This window comes from Bradysia coprophila (assembly GCF_014529535.1).
Source record: "Bradysia coprophila strain Holo2 chromosome X unlocalized genomic scaffold, BU_Bcop_v1 contig_20, whole genome shotgun sequence".
NCBI lineage: Eukaryota > Metazoa > Arthropoda > Insecta > Diptera > Sciaridae > Bradysia > Bradysia coprophila.
This window is the reverse complement of record NW_023503307.1, coordinates 6,020,931-6,034,313: the sequence shown is the minus strand read 5'-3', so window position 1 is coordinate 6,034,313 and position 13,383 is coordinate 6,020,931. Positions and strand designations below refer to the sequence as shown.

The following is a 13,383-nucleotide window of genomic DNA, read 5'->3' as shown; positions in this document are numbered from 1 at the left end:
ATTGATGCATGGGCCACGATAGCAATTCAATTGTTAGCTCTTCACATTGAAAGTTTTCATTATGTTCCTATGGCCTCTGAGATGTACGTTGTGTATGTGCAGCGCTGTGGCACTGTCACTGAATTTAGTACTCAGAAAACTTACTGAAAATGATTCCATTGCTGCCTTCATTTCCTGAACTCTTATGTATATTAAAAACTGGTCTGGTTCCACCAACCAAAAGACTAATCTGAATGGTATTCTTACAATAAAATTTCCCAAAATATTTTTTCCAGCTACATCAGCCACACCCCAATATACTTAATCATAAATACAAATTTCGTTTTACTTATTTACTTATAAATTACACGTCATCTCGATAAGATCTCTTATAGCTGAACCAAAATATTCCACTAACAACGACACGAATTTGTTACCAAACGAAATATTCGGGTCCATCCATGTGCGTTGCAACAAGGAAACAACCATGGCAAACCTAGCGTTTCTACTTGGTTCGTCACCGGCACTATTGTTTCTTGATGCTTCCGTATGGCACGGTCCATCGAAGACAGAACCTCTAAATGCTTGTTCACATCTAATGGCAACGTTTCGCCCGGATCAGCATCAATATCGAACAGTAACGGAGGTGTATGCTGTGTACCTAAGCATGGACAAATTGTAACACTTGGACATGCTTGGAATCCTGCATCCCATACTGGTGTCCAGTAATGAGCTTTGAATTTACCAAGTCTGAGTGCGGTTATTGTAGACCCACAATAATGAAACAATGAATCTCTCTCTTTTGCGGTAGTTAAGGGAAGAGAAATCTTTGCATCTTTTGTCAGGGAAACATGGGGCCATACGCTGACTCCATCCAAGGGATATCTTGATTTTGGGGGGACATTCCATATTTCCAAAAGTGATGGGAAAATGTCCAGTAAAGATGTTACGCTATGGACCACTTGACCTGGAACGACTTGACTAGGCCAGCGAACTATTCCAGGAACCCGGATTCCACACTCCCACGTTTGACCTTTAGCTCCTCTCAGTGGTTCGCTGATTGTACCGGAAATTGTAGTAGCACGACCACAGAATCCAGCCTCTGTACCGCGTTCGAGAAATGGCCCATTGTCGGACGTGAAGAAAACCAAAGTGTCATTGTCGACATTAAGCATTCTCAGCGTTTCAAGAATTCGACCAACACTCCAATCCAGCTCTTCAACGTTGTCACCATATGGACCGTGTAGGCTTCGCCCGGTATTTTCCGGAAGGGTGAACAGAGCCGTATGAACCTTGATGTACGACATGAAGAGAAAAAATGGTTTTTGATCTGGTGTGAGTATTGCATCTTTGATGAATTTGATGGCTTCATTCGTATTCCGAAGCGTTAGGTTCTCGAGGTGAACAGGCTGCTCTATGATATCTTCATTTCGATACAATAAACACGACGAAGTACTGATTAATGTAAACGATAAGGTATACCAAACGCTGACAGCAAAAGCACCAGTTCCTAATAGCACTACGATTATCGCCAACTTACGTGCAAAGAACCATGATGTTATCGAGAATACAATGAATGCCATCCACACCTAGCGTAAAAAATGATTAGAAAAATGCGTTTCCCACAATCATCCAATGACATAGTACCTTCCCGGTAAGCAATATCCAATAAGCGACAAACGACCGATCAATTATTTCGCCATGGTTTCCAATTAGATTGTAAACCGTCTTATTTCCGCAAGATTGAACATTGGTCACCGGCATGCCGAAAAATGAATCAAAACCGTGTCTAATCGGTAAATGCTCTCCTCCGCGGCCTAGACCCAAATGCCATTTTCCGATCAAACCAGTTCGATAGCCCAATCGCTTAGCCACTTCAGCTAACGTTGTTTCGTCATGTGGTAGCCCTCCAGTTTGAGCCGGAGAATTGAAAGTTCGAAATCTATTATCATTCGATGTTAATCCCAATCTAATTGCATATCGGCCTGTAAGCAAACTACCCCGGGACGGTGTGCATATCGAAGCGCCAGCATACATTTGCGTGAAGAGTGCTCCTTCGCGTGCCAATGAATCGATGTGAACAGATGTGATCGTACTGTTTCCATAGCATCCGAGATCACCATAACCCAAATCATCCACCAGTAAAATTAAAATATTTGGTCTCGCACCGATCGATACATTTATAAACTGTAACAGAGCTAAGGCAACACCAATCAAAGGGTTCATTTTCAACACTAGAAACACTAGCGACTTGAACACAAGGGTAATTTGAAATCTACACAAAAACTAAATTCGTCTTCATTCAATTGTTTTATCATTGTCTCTCATTTTCAACAATCCGACGACACCTGTGATTAACGATTTCCACAATACAATGTTGCAAATTAAACAGAGATTGTCGACTTGTTATCAGAAGAACCACTTTAAGAGAGTATTATCCAGATTATCACGCATCGCCTTTTCATTTGATTTTGAGTGTTGCACACGCTAACCTTGAACGACGCAATAACGTCTAAGCTGTTATCTCATCGATGCACAATTTGAAAATGTAAACTGCGTCACATCAGAGGAATCGTCATATATGTAGTATACTAGTGAAATGAAAGTTCATTTCGAACACAGATTTGCATTGAGGAAAAGTGGATATCACAAAGAAATTTGGTCGTAGCTAAGATCGTGAAACCATCGGGGTTCATTGAATGTCGAAGACTATAAATAGCTTTTAAACCGCGCACAGACTTTATTCCATACAGTCGAAGCGTTACATTGAGTTTGTTTTCTAAAAACTTAAAAATCGTTGAAATTCTACTCTGGCAACCGCTATCAGTAATTACCATTCCCTCGTCTATTTGTTTGAATGTTGATAATACTTTTTCGAATATAAAAACGTTTATTACGTTCCAAGTGAATCACTGCATGAATAACTTAATAGCACCGCAGACGAAAGTAGTAAGAGGCGCGGATACGTAAGGTCCTTTTTCTACCATATCAATTTCAGAATACGCGGCACTGTGCGGAGATGTGGATGATCAATGATTGATTACAGCATTTATTCGAAAGAGTACGATTACCGCTAAGGAATGATTTAAAGAAAACTTCATATAGTCTGCAACTATCAAGGCTGTATGTTTACAATGTGAACCGTTGGAAAGTTCGTTCTCTGCATCGATTTAGTTAGTGTAACGCCGACTTTCGGATTTGGAAACTCGAATTGCTTGCTGAACAAAGGTAAAGTCCAAATATATGAGACCGTGAGCTATACTCAATTAGAAACGGATAAAGTAGGTATAACCGTCCTATCTATTTTGTATCGGAGTCTTTCGTCGTCCAGTCGTCCTTATATTGTTCTTTGAGTTTCCTTTGAATTGACTAGGCAACAATGTACATAGATGGTGGGATAGCGCGTTGAACAGGCCTCGGTGCCCAGAGTACGAAACACGCATCCATTAGTCCCAATGATGACTGTGGTTCCGTTGCAGCCACATCACAAATTCTTTTAAAAAGTGATGTCATTTAGACAGCTGCACTAATAGCAGGTATCAAGGGTATTGTCACAATACTATTGTGTGTTCAAATAACCACTACTGTAGTGAAGACCTATGGAGTGGTTATTTGAACTCACTGTACCGTAGATACCAGCTGTACCAATAACTGTCCCGTTCCCATTACTTTTTCATTTTTTGTGAGTATCGACTGCAATGGAACCATAGACGTCACTAGGACCAACGGATGAGTGTTTCGACGTTTCGTACTCAGAATACCTATACTTATCCAACGCATATCAATATTTGTGTACAAACTACAAAGCCTATGTTGCCTAGTGATTCTTTAACCTTTGACATACTTCAAGCGCATCACCTCATTGCGATCTAATCTGTTACTTCTATTGTTTACAGTCTGTTACTTCTTTGCGTTAACAATACGGTTTGCTACATAAGAGACCACTCTACCTAGAGTTGATCTCTTATTGTACAGGGTTTGTCTAATGTAGAAGACATATATTAGTAGGAAACAATAAAGTAAATGACGCATAGCGACGATTGATGTTGTATAAAAACGTCTGAGCAGAGTTAATAGTTATTTAAGCAATTATGAGTCATCAATACTTTTTCGGCCTCGAGTGATCTTCTAAAATGTTCTAATTTATTACCCTGTTAAAAAGGACAATTTTAACATCGTTTCAATTACCTTCGTTGCTTTCGGTCAACAACAAAAAAGAGTTCACAGAGTTAACTGTCACCGGAAACTGTTTTTAATTTGCAATAAAACTACAACAACTACGACCTAAAAGATAACAACAACTTATAAACCACACATCTTCAGACTTTCTTCCCACAAACGGACTGACGTCAGATCATCAAATTGGTATTTAGATTTCGTTTGACGTAGATTACGCACCATGTAGCCTGTGGCCGGATTTTTCTCTTCTGTATTTTCATTGTCCGTTGCGCAATGAATTATATTTTGCGCTCCCTGAAACAGGAAAATGATTCCCTTATCAAGTAATCTGACGCGTCCAAAAAAAACGATTTCATGACCGAGTTTTACCTGTTCGGATGATCTCAACATTAGCCATACAATCGGCGAAAATAAAACGTAATGATACCATCGTGGATTGAAGTCTCTGAAAAAGTCAGTGTGACACAGACCGGGACATAAGACGTGCACATCGAATCCCTTCTTGTACAGTTCACGGGCAAAGTAGAAATTTGCCAACTTCGAATCGCAGTAGTAACCGTTCCGCGAACGAGGAGTTGTGGCACATTTACCCAGATTGTCGAAATCAATGCGACCGCGCTTATGCATCAACGATGAAACAACAACGATTCGGGCAGAATTTTTTGCAATCACATCTTTCAACAGGTCAGTCAGAAGGAAGTGACCCAAATGGTTGGTGGCAAAGTGTAATTCGTAATTTTCTGCATTCGTTTGATTCCCTTGCACGGCCATGCCAGCGTTATTTATAAGGCAATCGAATTTCGGATACGTGGTCTTAATTTTGTCGGCAAACTCTTTGACCGAATTGAACGACGACAAGTCCAAGCGAAGTACAATCTGCACAGGGAAAATAGTCGATTAAAAGGGAATAATTTTACCATCAAAAGTGCAATGGTTCCATCCATATCTACCAACCAAGTGACCATTAGCCGTTGCTTGACGAATTTTTACCACAGCTTCGTTTGCCCGGTCTTCATTTCTGCATGCCATAATGACCGTGGCACCACGAGCAACTAAAGCTTTAGTGGTTTCAAAGCCGAGACCGGTGTTTGCACCAGTTACAATGAATATTTTTCCTTCCAACGACGATTTATTTCGGACCCAACCCCACTGATACTCGCATAGTTTACGTATCCCATAGATCGAAATCGCTGTTCCCACAGGAATCAATGCGTACCAGAAGCTCATTTCGTTGCTGAATACTTTGAATATTAGAAAATTGAATGAGTAGATTCGCGTATGAGTGTTTTGTGCGGGGTGCACTGAAGTAGTAATAGTCTTGAACTATTTTTCTTTTCTCGAAGGCAAACGATTCAGTCCTGTCGTTGTTATAAGATGTATATCTACCTCTGATAGTTTATTTCGACGTAAATTTTGGTTTTTTGTCTTCACTACAACGTCCCTTGATGCACGAATATCATACAATTTCACATATCATTGATTTCGTAGATTCGTTTTATTTACTAACTTTCGCTTATTCTTCTTATAATTGCATTGATGTGCAAGTCGAACACATTTAAACGTGTGAGCAGTGAGTTTCTCTTTACTTTCGCCAATGTAAATACAGCGTTTTGTTTTATCGCTTGTATAAGTGGATTATGGTTTTCTTTACCCGGTGTACGAGGGACTTTGACTCACTCAGTCAGGCTGTAAAGTGAATCGAAGCCGTTCAATCTAGTGCCTACGCTGTCTTATGGGGAGGTGGAGAAACACATTATTTTTTTGAATATTTGAGCGTGTGAGACTTATGTGGGGTCTCAAAATCGTCTTTTTTTTAGTGTGCGAACGTTTTGAATGAACCGAAAAGGAATGAAGATAGGAGAACGAACTTCTGAAATCCGTCCTACGGGTTCATGAATGTGTTAACAATTAAGCTGCTAGACCAGACTTTTTACATGCTTTCACTTAAGATTGCTCTTTTGGTCGGTGCCAGAGAGTCAAGTAACCAACGCACAATTTTCGATTCAATTTCCTTATATTCTTGAGTTTTTAACAGCCTTTTACAAACAGTCTCAGCAAAATAAATTAATTTTCAATTTTCACTAATTGCGTAAATTCGATCGCTTTGGATAAGTTATTCGTTCTTTTATTGCAGTGGCAGCGACCGGTAAACTTGGTTTACTGTTGACTTTCTTTTTGGGTCGAACGACTTTCGGTCGCACTTCATCGGCATACGATTTTATCGGCTCAATTTTCAATTCGTCCTGCGTTGTGTTCAGCAGCAATCGAACACTTATGTCTTGCGCCTGAGCATAATCATTGCACACATCGAGCGCTTCGTTTAAGATAGCATTGGACTTGTCCTCGCGGTGATTGGAAACCAGGCAATCGCTGTAATGCATCAACATACCGGAGTAGGACAATGTGTTTAAGGCCGTCCAATGATTGTAAATTCGTTTGAATAATGCGAGGCTATTTTCGTATTCTTTGTTGAAGTAAACGGCCAACGTCTTTAGCGTAGCGACGTCCATCATGAGAGTGTTCATCAATTTGTTCGTACATTGGAAGCATTTGCATTTGATAGGATGGATTAACGGCGATATGTCTTTGTTCCACGTAATCTGTAACTGGAAAGAGAAGAAGGTTGAAAATTGAAGTATTACAACGTTCAATCGCGTTTCTTGAATTGTTAAAAATGATAAAAATTTGAAAATGGTAAGCTGTCACTCATCAGTCTTCCAAATCTCTGCAAAAATCTGCCTTAAAATCTGCATAAATTTGACTATTTGACTACAAAGTTGTGAAAATTCCCGCTGACAAATACACACCCGAATCGGGCCAACTGACTTAATTGTGGTGACGATCGAAATTACTTACCATTTTATCTTCTTTTTCACTTGGAATGACTACCGTTTCATCTTCTGTTTCCGGGCCCGGCAAAGCTGGGCGTGGACAATCGAACAGTACATCCAGTTGATTCATGAGAGTCTGCAATGAAAAGAATACCAATGAGGGAAACGAAAAATATTTTCTTTGCCAAGCGTTACGTTCCATACAGTGACGTACACAATATGGTATAGAAAAACGAAACGAGACGCGACTCTTACCTTCAAATACTTTCCGTTTATCAGTAACATTTCACCGCTCTGCACTATCGTAACCTTTGCGAGTAAGAACAAGTAGCCTTTTTGAATCGCTACAGAATGTACGGTCATATTCAGAGATGATGTGTAGCACAGTTCGTAACGAGGTTGAGTAAATTCGTGCAATGTAATCAGCAAATCTAATATGATGCCTGGAATTGTGCGATAGTCTGACCTCGAAACCATACGAATTTGTTTAAACCGATGGAAAATGTCTTCGATAAATGTGACCGGTGTAATGGTTGTATCGGGATTCTTCACAATCAGTTCGAACATCACCTCGGCGTATTTCAGTCGTGCGGGTAAATATTTCGCTTTCGTACCGTCGTATTTGTCCAATAATTTGTTTATGGACTGCATGTACTTCTTGGTATGTTCGATGTTACACTGGTGACGCAAGGTGTACATGGTCAATTGCAGAAAACCGAACAAGAAACTACCCAGCTCATCCTCAGACATGGTATTTACATCTTTCAACTTCTGCATTATATTACTCTGTAACTCTGTTACGATTTCCTTTTCGGATACCGTTGAAGTTAAATGAATGTTTTCGACAAGGTACCCAGCAGCTATTATTTGATTGACTCGATGATCGATGAGTTTAGTGAATTTGTAGAATAGTTCGAATGCAGCGACAGCCTGCTCTTTGTAGTGACGATTTATCAAAGTTTCAGCAATTACTAACAGAAATTTCTCAGCCAAGAGAATATAGTCAGCACTGTCCTTCTTACCCAACCAAGCGTCCTCATCGCGTATAAATTCGGCCAAATAGTCAAGCGCTTCTTTCAGCTTTCCGACGATTTCGACTTCTTTCTTCAACAGCACAAATTTCTCGTTCAACGGATCATCCATTCGTTCGAACTTCACATTCGATTTGTACTGTTGCATATGCGCTAAGAACAGCACGTAACAAACCCCACTTTTGCACAGATTTGCGTTGAAACTGTGACCATTTTTGTAGAAGTCCATTTCACACATATCATCGCCCAGCTTTTTTAGACACATTTCCGACAATCGTGGATAATCGATCTCGACGGATATTTGAAACAGTTGCAGCTGAATGGGATCTATGTCCACCGAATTCTTTTTCTTCGGTAAGTCTTTCACTAACGATGTTATTGTCGCAAACTGCTTCGGATCATTTAGTTTCGACTGAAGTTCATGCAACTTGCACAGGTAAAAAATTTTATTTTTTCGATCGGTACAGAACATAAAACCGAACGCAGCCCAGCTGATTTTTTCGGCTATGTTGTCGGAATCCTTGCATATATTTGACAAGGCATCGACAGTGCGGACACAGTTCAACCCTTCGAGTGAATTCATGGTTAGACATTTCTGCAACGTACGTTTTGCTCTATCTAGCCCACAGGTGGTCACAATTTTGTCAATATTGTCTAAAATAAAACGAAACGTTTCCCGAAGGCTCCAATTCAAATTTTTACGAGCTGCACAATCAAAATTCGAAATGATTTCCTCTTCAGCCATCGCGAAATTAGACATCGCGCTAACTAGTATTTCATTAAAATTGTTGCCTCTTATCGCTTCGACAACTATTGTTCGTACAGTTTCCAGAATTTGCAGGCCGGCATGCGTGATAGGTCTATCGCAGCAGTCTGCCTTGAAGGCTTTGCGAAATATGTATTGGCACGCCGAAAGGCTCTTATTTCTGATGATTTCGTACAGACCATTGAGAATAGTCACAATTTTTTGCTTGAAAGCAAGGGATCCTTTCGATATCAGCGATGTGCTGGCACGAATAATTTGGGACATCATGATGGCACCGTCTTTTATGTACTTTTCGTTCGTGGATTGAGACCTGCAAATGTTTTAGAAAGTGTTTTTATTGGCGGGAAATTTTTTGCATTTTTTGTTGCTTGAAAAAGGCGGAAAATATTTCGTCGTTTTCTTAACTTAAACAATTACCTAATCTTCACCAATTCGCCAAAACTGTCCACATTCTCGTCACGATATGACTTGAGCAACTTTAAAGTGGTCAGCAAATACTCAGTATAGGCAGTTTTCCGTTGGTCAGTCGTTATGGTCGAAAAAAATTTGATCGCTTCCTCAGCCAATGTAAATGTTGGAGACGGCAGCTTCGATTCTAGTTCAACCAGAACGATGATAAATCGGTTCAATGTGGTCCGATCTGGATCCGTCCATGAATGTTCCCATGTTGTAATTTTGTTTAACACTGCAGCGGCTAGGTTTTCAACCAATTGACTGAGCAACTTCTTTGGAATGTCATTCAAATCACACAAATATTCCAGACAAATGAAGTATTGTAAGGCCGTGATCGGGTACTTGGTGCTCGCAATCACAGTTTGGTACTTATTACAGATTGTTGTCATATGAGTTTCAGCGGCGACTGTCTTATCGTTCGCTTTATCTACCAATACAATCAAGGAAAACGAGCACAATTTCTGGTACATGTCTACATTGCCCGGCCCACATTCGAACTCCATGAGTTTCGGAATATTTTCGATTATCTGGTAGAACCTTTTCTGTTTAAAATAAAAATTTTGTTTCGTTATTCTGCCAAGTCGCAACAAATATAAGTACCTCTTTGTAATCTTTCCAAAATGCTGTGCTGAACGTTTGTAGATTGGATTTCGGCATTATCTATTAACAAAAAACCGTTTATTGTTTTGTATTCCATTGTTTTCTTTTGTTCACGAAAATGTGTAACGACTCCCTTCAAAAAAAAAAATCGGTTCGAATGCTATACGTAGATACTTACGATATTTCGTTAGAAGTTTATGTGTAAAATATAAGCAGATCACAAATAAATTGAATGTTTTTTCACATGAGTTACAGATAAAAAATAAATCTTAGAAATTTAAATCACACAAAACAACTGAAGCAACTGATCAACTGTCACATCATAATTTCCTCTTTTCATCACATGCTACGATTGTGTTCACTTTGATGTTAGAACTGTTCTTAGCTGCAAATCAGCGTTGACAGCAGATAGAGTGTTTTGATCGGAGCGAGACGAACGAATATCAGTTAATTATAACTTGTCTTGGGGTATTTGTCAAAGTATTTGCTTCTCTTTCAACATCTTACGATGCGAGTGAGAGGACCGAAGACTAGTTTATTATTGGGTACCTGCCAAAATATTTCTTTCTCTTTCATCATAACACTCTATTACCATAATCACAAGTTGTTTAATGACTTTGCTTGACTTAGGCAGAATTAAGACAGATTTTTCCAAGGGTCTGAAAGAACCGGTTAGGATACTCTGGAAGACGGGTGACATCAAATTTGTTAAACGCACTCGGCACTCATTACATATTGCGCGAAAAGTCAATTTAAACAGAAAAATTGTTATGCCACCGCCTTCGTGATCAGGTCATAACATAATATGACTCAGACTCATAAGTGCCGTTAACCTTGTCACAGCCTTGGGTTTCTCAGCGATTAAAGCCGGATGCCAATGCGTCAATAACAGAGTCAAAATTTTATTCAATCCAGCAGTGCTCCGGAGTTATTTACGCATCTGGTGTGTACGGTAGATTTTAGGCAATTTCTCGAGTTGCAGCCAGAACAAGGCGATTCTGAGAGCGAAAATAAATTAAATTTAACAGATCTTAAATATTTAAAAATTTTCGAAATATGAATGTTGGACAGACTTTTAAGTCTGGTTTCCACTTAAATTCGTCTCTCTCGTCTCTCCCAATAAAAATCCTTCTTACGACATAATTTTTCAAGAGGAAATCAACTCTATGGTTTCCACTCGACAGAAAGAACGCCGTGGGAGACAAGGCTGAAACTTTGTGGAGGTCACGCAGATCGCCATTTCATTAGATACTGCGGGAACGCACCACTTCTGAAGATTTTACATAAAGTTTACAGTCTTGGTGAGAGAGCCGAGTGAGAGCAAATTGTCAATTAAAGAAAGAAAATCTTGAAAAAAATTCAGATTTGTCTATCACACGGAGTGCTTTTTTGGAAAGTGGAAAACAAGCATTGTGCTTACCGAAAAAGTACTCCGTGTGAGAGACAATTTTTTTTTTTCAATTTTTCCTTTGTTTACTTGACAGTTTTCTCTCTCACGGAGTGCATTTTGTTGAGTGGAAATCAAGCATTATGACGGAGTTAACTTTGTATCGTTGCAGGTCGCCATCGATAGTCCGATTTAGGAGAACACATAAATTCAAAAAGTGCCCTTCTTAAACACTCTAACGTTTCACAGTGAGTAAATGATGGAACCTGTTTTGTTAAAGTTTGTAATGCCTCTCTGTCTACGATTTCATTCTTTTTTTGGTTGTCTTTATTCAAATGAATGCATTTCTAACAGACATTAAATATAATTCAATCTTTCCATGTCAGTAACAACATCTCGCATCCGTTTGTTAAAATTTTCCCGGGATCGGTCAGTAATGAAGATGTTTTGATTGTCAGACGAACCATTTTCGAATCGGTCTGCAAGTACGTCCAAATTGATTCCATTTCCTTGTTCGCTTGTTATCATTGGCAGTAACATTGCGGATATGAACAATCCAAACTTTCCAAACTTTTTGAAATGTTCCAACATCACACCATAGGGAAACAGTTCATCCGGATCAGAGCCCAATCTGAAATTTAATTTCAAATAAGGGTGGTAATGAAGTGACCTGCATTCGATTTTTGGATAGTTTACACGCACTTTCGCATATGTGTAGAAAGACTTACATGGTAAATCTTAAGGAATTCATCGTAATGGGTATCACGAAGCTCTTTTGTTGTACAACAGAAGACATAATGAACAACATCGATGATTGGCGACGAATGTCGGGAAAGTTGCCAATCCAAAAAGCAAACTTCGATTGGTTTCTTATCAACATCATGTCTGAACATTGTGTTATTCTGCCACAGATCACCATGAGATATAACTGTCGCTGCACCATCAGCGAAATCTGCACTTACACATTCGAAAGCGACATCGATTGCATCTCTTTCAAGCATTTTCATCAGTTTGAATCGTAATTCCGAATCGCTTTCATTTGAAATTACACCCAAAGCAATTTGCATGCTCGATGTACAGAATTGTCTGTGATTTTGATCATCACAATGAATGTACAGCTCCTTTAAGTCCATTGTCAATTCTTTAAACTTTTCCGGTTGTTGGTCATTCATTGCGAATGAAATTGCATGGAATTTCCCTAAATATTCCATCACCAAATATACATGTTCAGCAGTAACATCCTCCGTGTATCGATCTATCATTTGAAAACCCCGAACACTTAAATCTTCAAGGAAAATGCATTCGCTCATACAGTCATCAACTGATCGATAGAATTTGGGATATTCAGTAAAATAATTGCATTCCATGTTCACATCTTTCGAGATCTCAAACCGATGGAGTTGCGGCAAAACCTATGTAGGTATATGGACATTCGAGTAAAGCGAATTACAAAAAAAGGACTGGTTGACCAATGCATCACTTACTGTATCATACATATGAATTTCTCGTAGAAACAGCTGCCGTGAATTGAACATGTAGCGGCACGTAACATTTTGAGGAGCAATTTTTAAAATCAGATTTTCAGCAGTTTCGAAGCGATTTTCAGTCGACTTCTCTTTAGAGAACGACACCCGATGTATGATGCCAATAAAATTGTTTTCACCACACTCTGATACACAATTTATGTCGATTTGATGTAGTTTCGATTGAAGTTTTGTTTCTACAGTCTCGAGTAAAGCCGAACGAATTATACCGTTTGTAATCTTGGACAATGTATCCATCCCGTAAATTAATGAAGGCGTACGTATGTACGTTTTATATCAAAAGAAATTCTTCAATAATCCCGCAAGACGATCGTGGAACACTAAGCGAAATATATTTCAACTGTAGAAAACGGCTCAAATTAATATGCTCGACGTATCGCCTTTGTTTATTTTTTTTTGGCAATAAACATAAACAAAATGTGCAACGTTTTAAAAAGTAATCTGATCTTGGATTTAACATTCGGGCTCGTATGAGTGTAGGGATATGATGTGTGCTCTTTATGGAATACAAAGTAAATTTCTTCTCTTGTTCACCGCGCCACAAAAGGACTGTTCTTATAACTTATTTTTTTTTGTATGGCGCGCCAAGAAGCGTGGGACCTGTTCAAGTTAT

General features: G+C 39.2%; 4 protein-coding genes across 5 annotated transcripts in view; all 4 read right to left on the bottom strand.

Moving 5' to 3' along the window:
* Positions 1–263: 263 nt before the first annotated feature.
* Positions 264–2,411, bottom strand: LOC119068978 (arylsulfatase H-like). The gene is made up of 2 exons (XM_037172849.1): positions 1,627–2,411; positions 264–1,568 (listed from the first exon to the last, which is right to left on the bottom strand). Exons 1-2 carry the CDS (start codon positions 2,203–2,205, stop codon positions 393–395), a joined length of 1,755 nt encoding a protein of 584 aa, XP_037028744.1. The 5' UTR covers positions 2,206–2,411; the 3' UTR covers positions 264–392.
* A 1,797-nt stretch (positions 2,412–4,208) lies between these two features.
* On the bottom strand, positions 4,209–5,690 carry LOC119068991 (retinol dehydrogenase 13-like). Its single transcript, XM_037172867.1, has 4 exons — positions 5,545–5,690; positions 5,113–5,399; positions 4,528–5,034; positions 4,209–4,452 (listed from the first exon to the last, which is right to left on the bottom strand). The coding sequence occupies exons 2-4, from the start codon at positions 5,383–5,385 to the stop codon at positions 4,282–4,284; spliced, it is 951 nt and encodes a 316-aa protein (XP_037028762.1). The 5' UTR covers positions 5,386–5,399; positions 5,545–5,690; the 3' UTR covers positions 4,209–4,281.
* Positions 5,691–6,158: 468 nt separating this feature from the next.
* Positions 6,159–13,383, bottom strand: part of LOC119068971 — a 115,487-nt gene continuing 108,262 nt past the window's right edge. Inside the window, exons 2-7 of one of the 2 annotated variants that reach the window (XM_037172836.1) lie at positions 10,018–10,078; positions 9,840–9,899; positions 9,204–9,781; positions 7,245–9,096; positions 7,015–7,125; positions 6,159–6,764 (exon numbers count right to left, since the gene is read on the bottom strand). In XM_037172836.1, the coding sequence (XP_037028731.1) occupies positions 6,240–6,764; positions 7,015–7,125; positions 7,245–9,096; positions 9,204–9,781; positions 9,840–9,896 (3,123 nt within the window). In that variant the 5' untranslated portion in view covers positions 9,897–9,899; positions 10,018–10,078 and the 3' untranslated portion in view covers positions 6,159–6,239. Of the gene's footprint in view, positions 6,765–7,014; positions 7,126–7,244; positions 9,097–9,203; positions 9,782–9,839; positions 9,900–10,017; positions 10,179–13,383 lie in introns of those variants that run through there. The other variant, XM_037172837.1, reaches the window with a different exon arrangement.
* LOC119068987 lies at positions 11,556–13,256 on the bottom strand. The gene is made up of 3 exons (XM_037172859.1): positions 12,711–13,256; positions 11,929–12,638; positions 11,556–11,857 (listed from the first exon to the last, which is right to left on the bottom strand). The coding sequence occupies exons 1-3, from the start codon at positions 13,005–13,007 to the stop codon at positions 11,584–11,586; spliced, it is 1,281 nt and encodes a 426-aa protein (XP_037028754.1). The 5' UTR covers positions 13,008–13,256; the 3' UTR covers positions 11,556–11,583.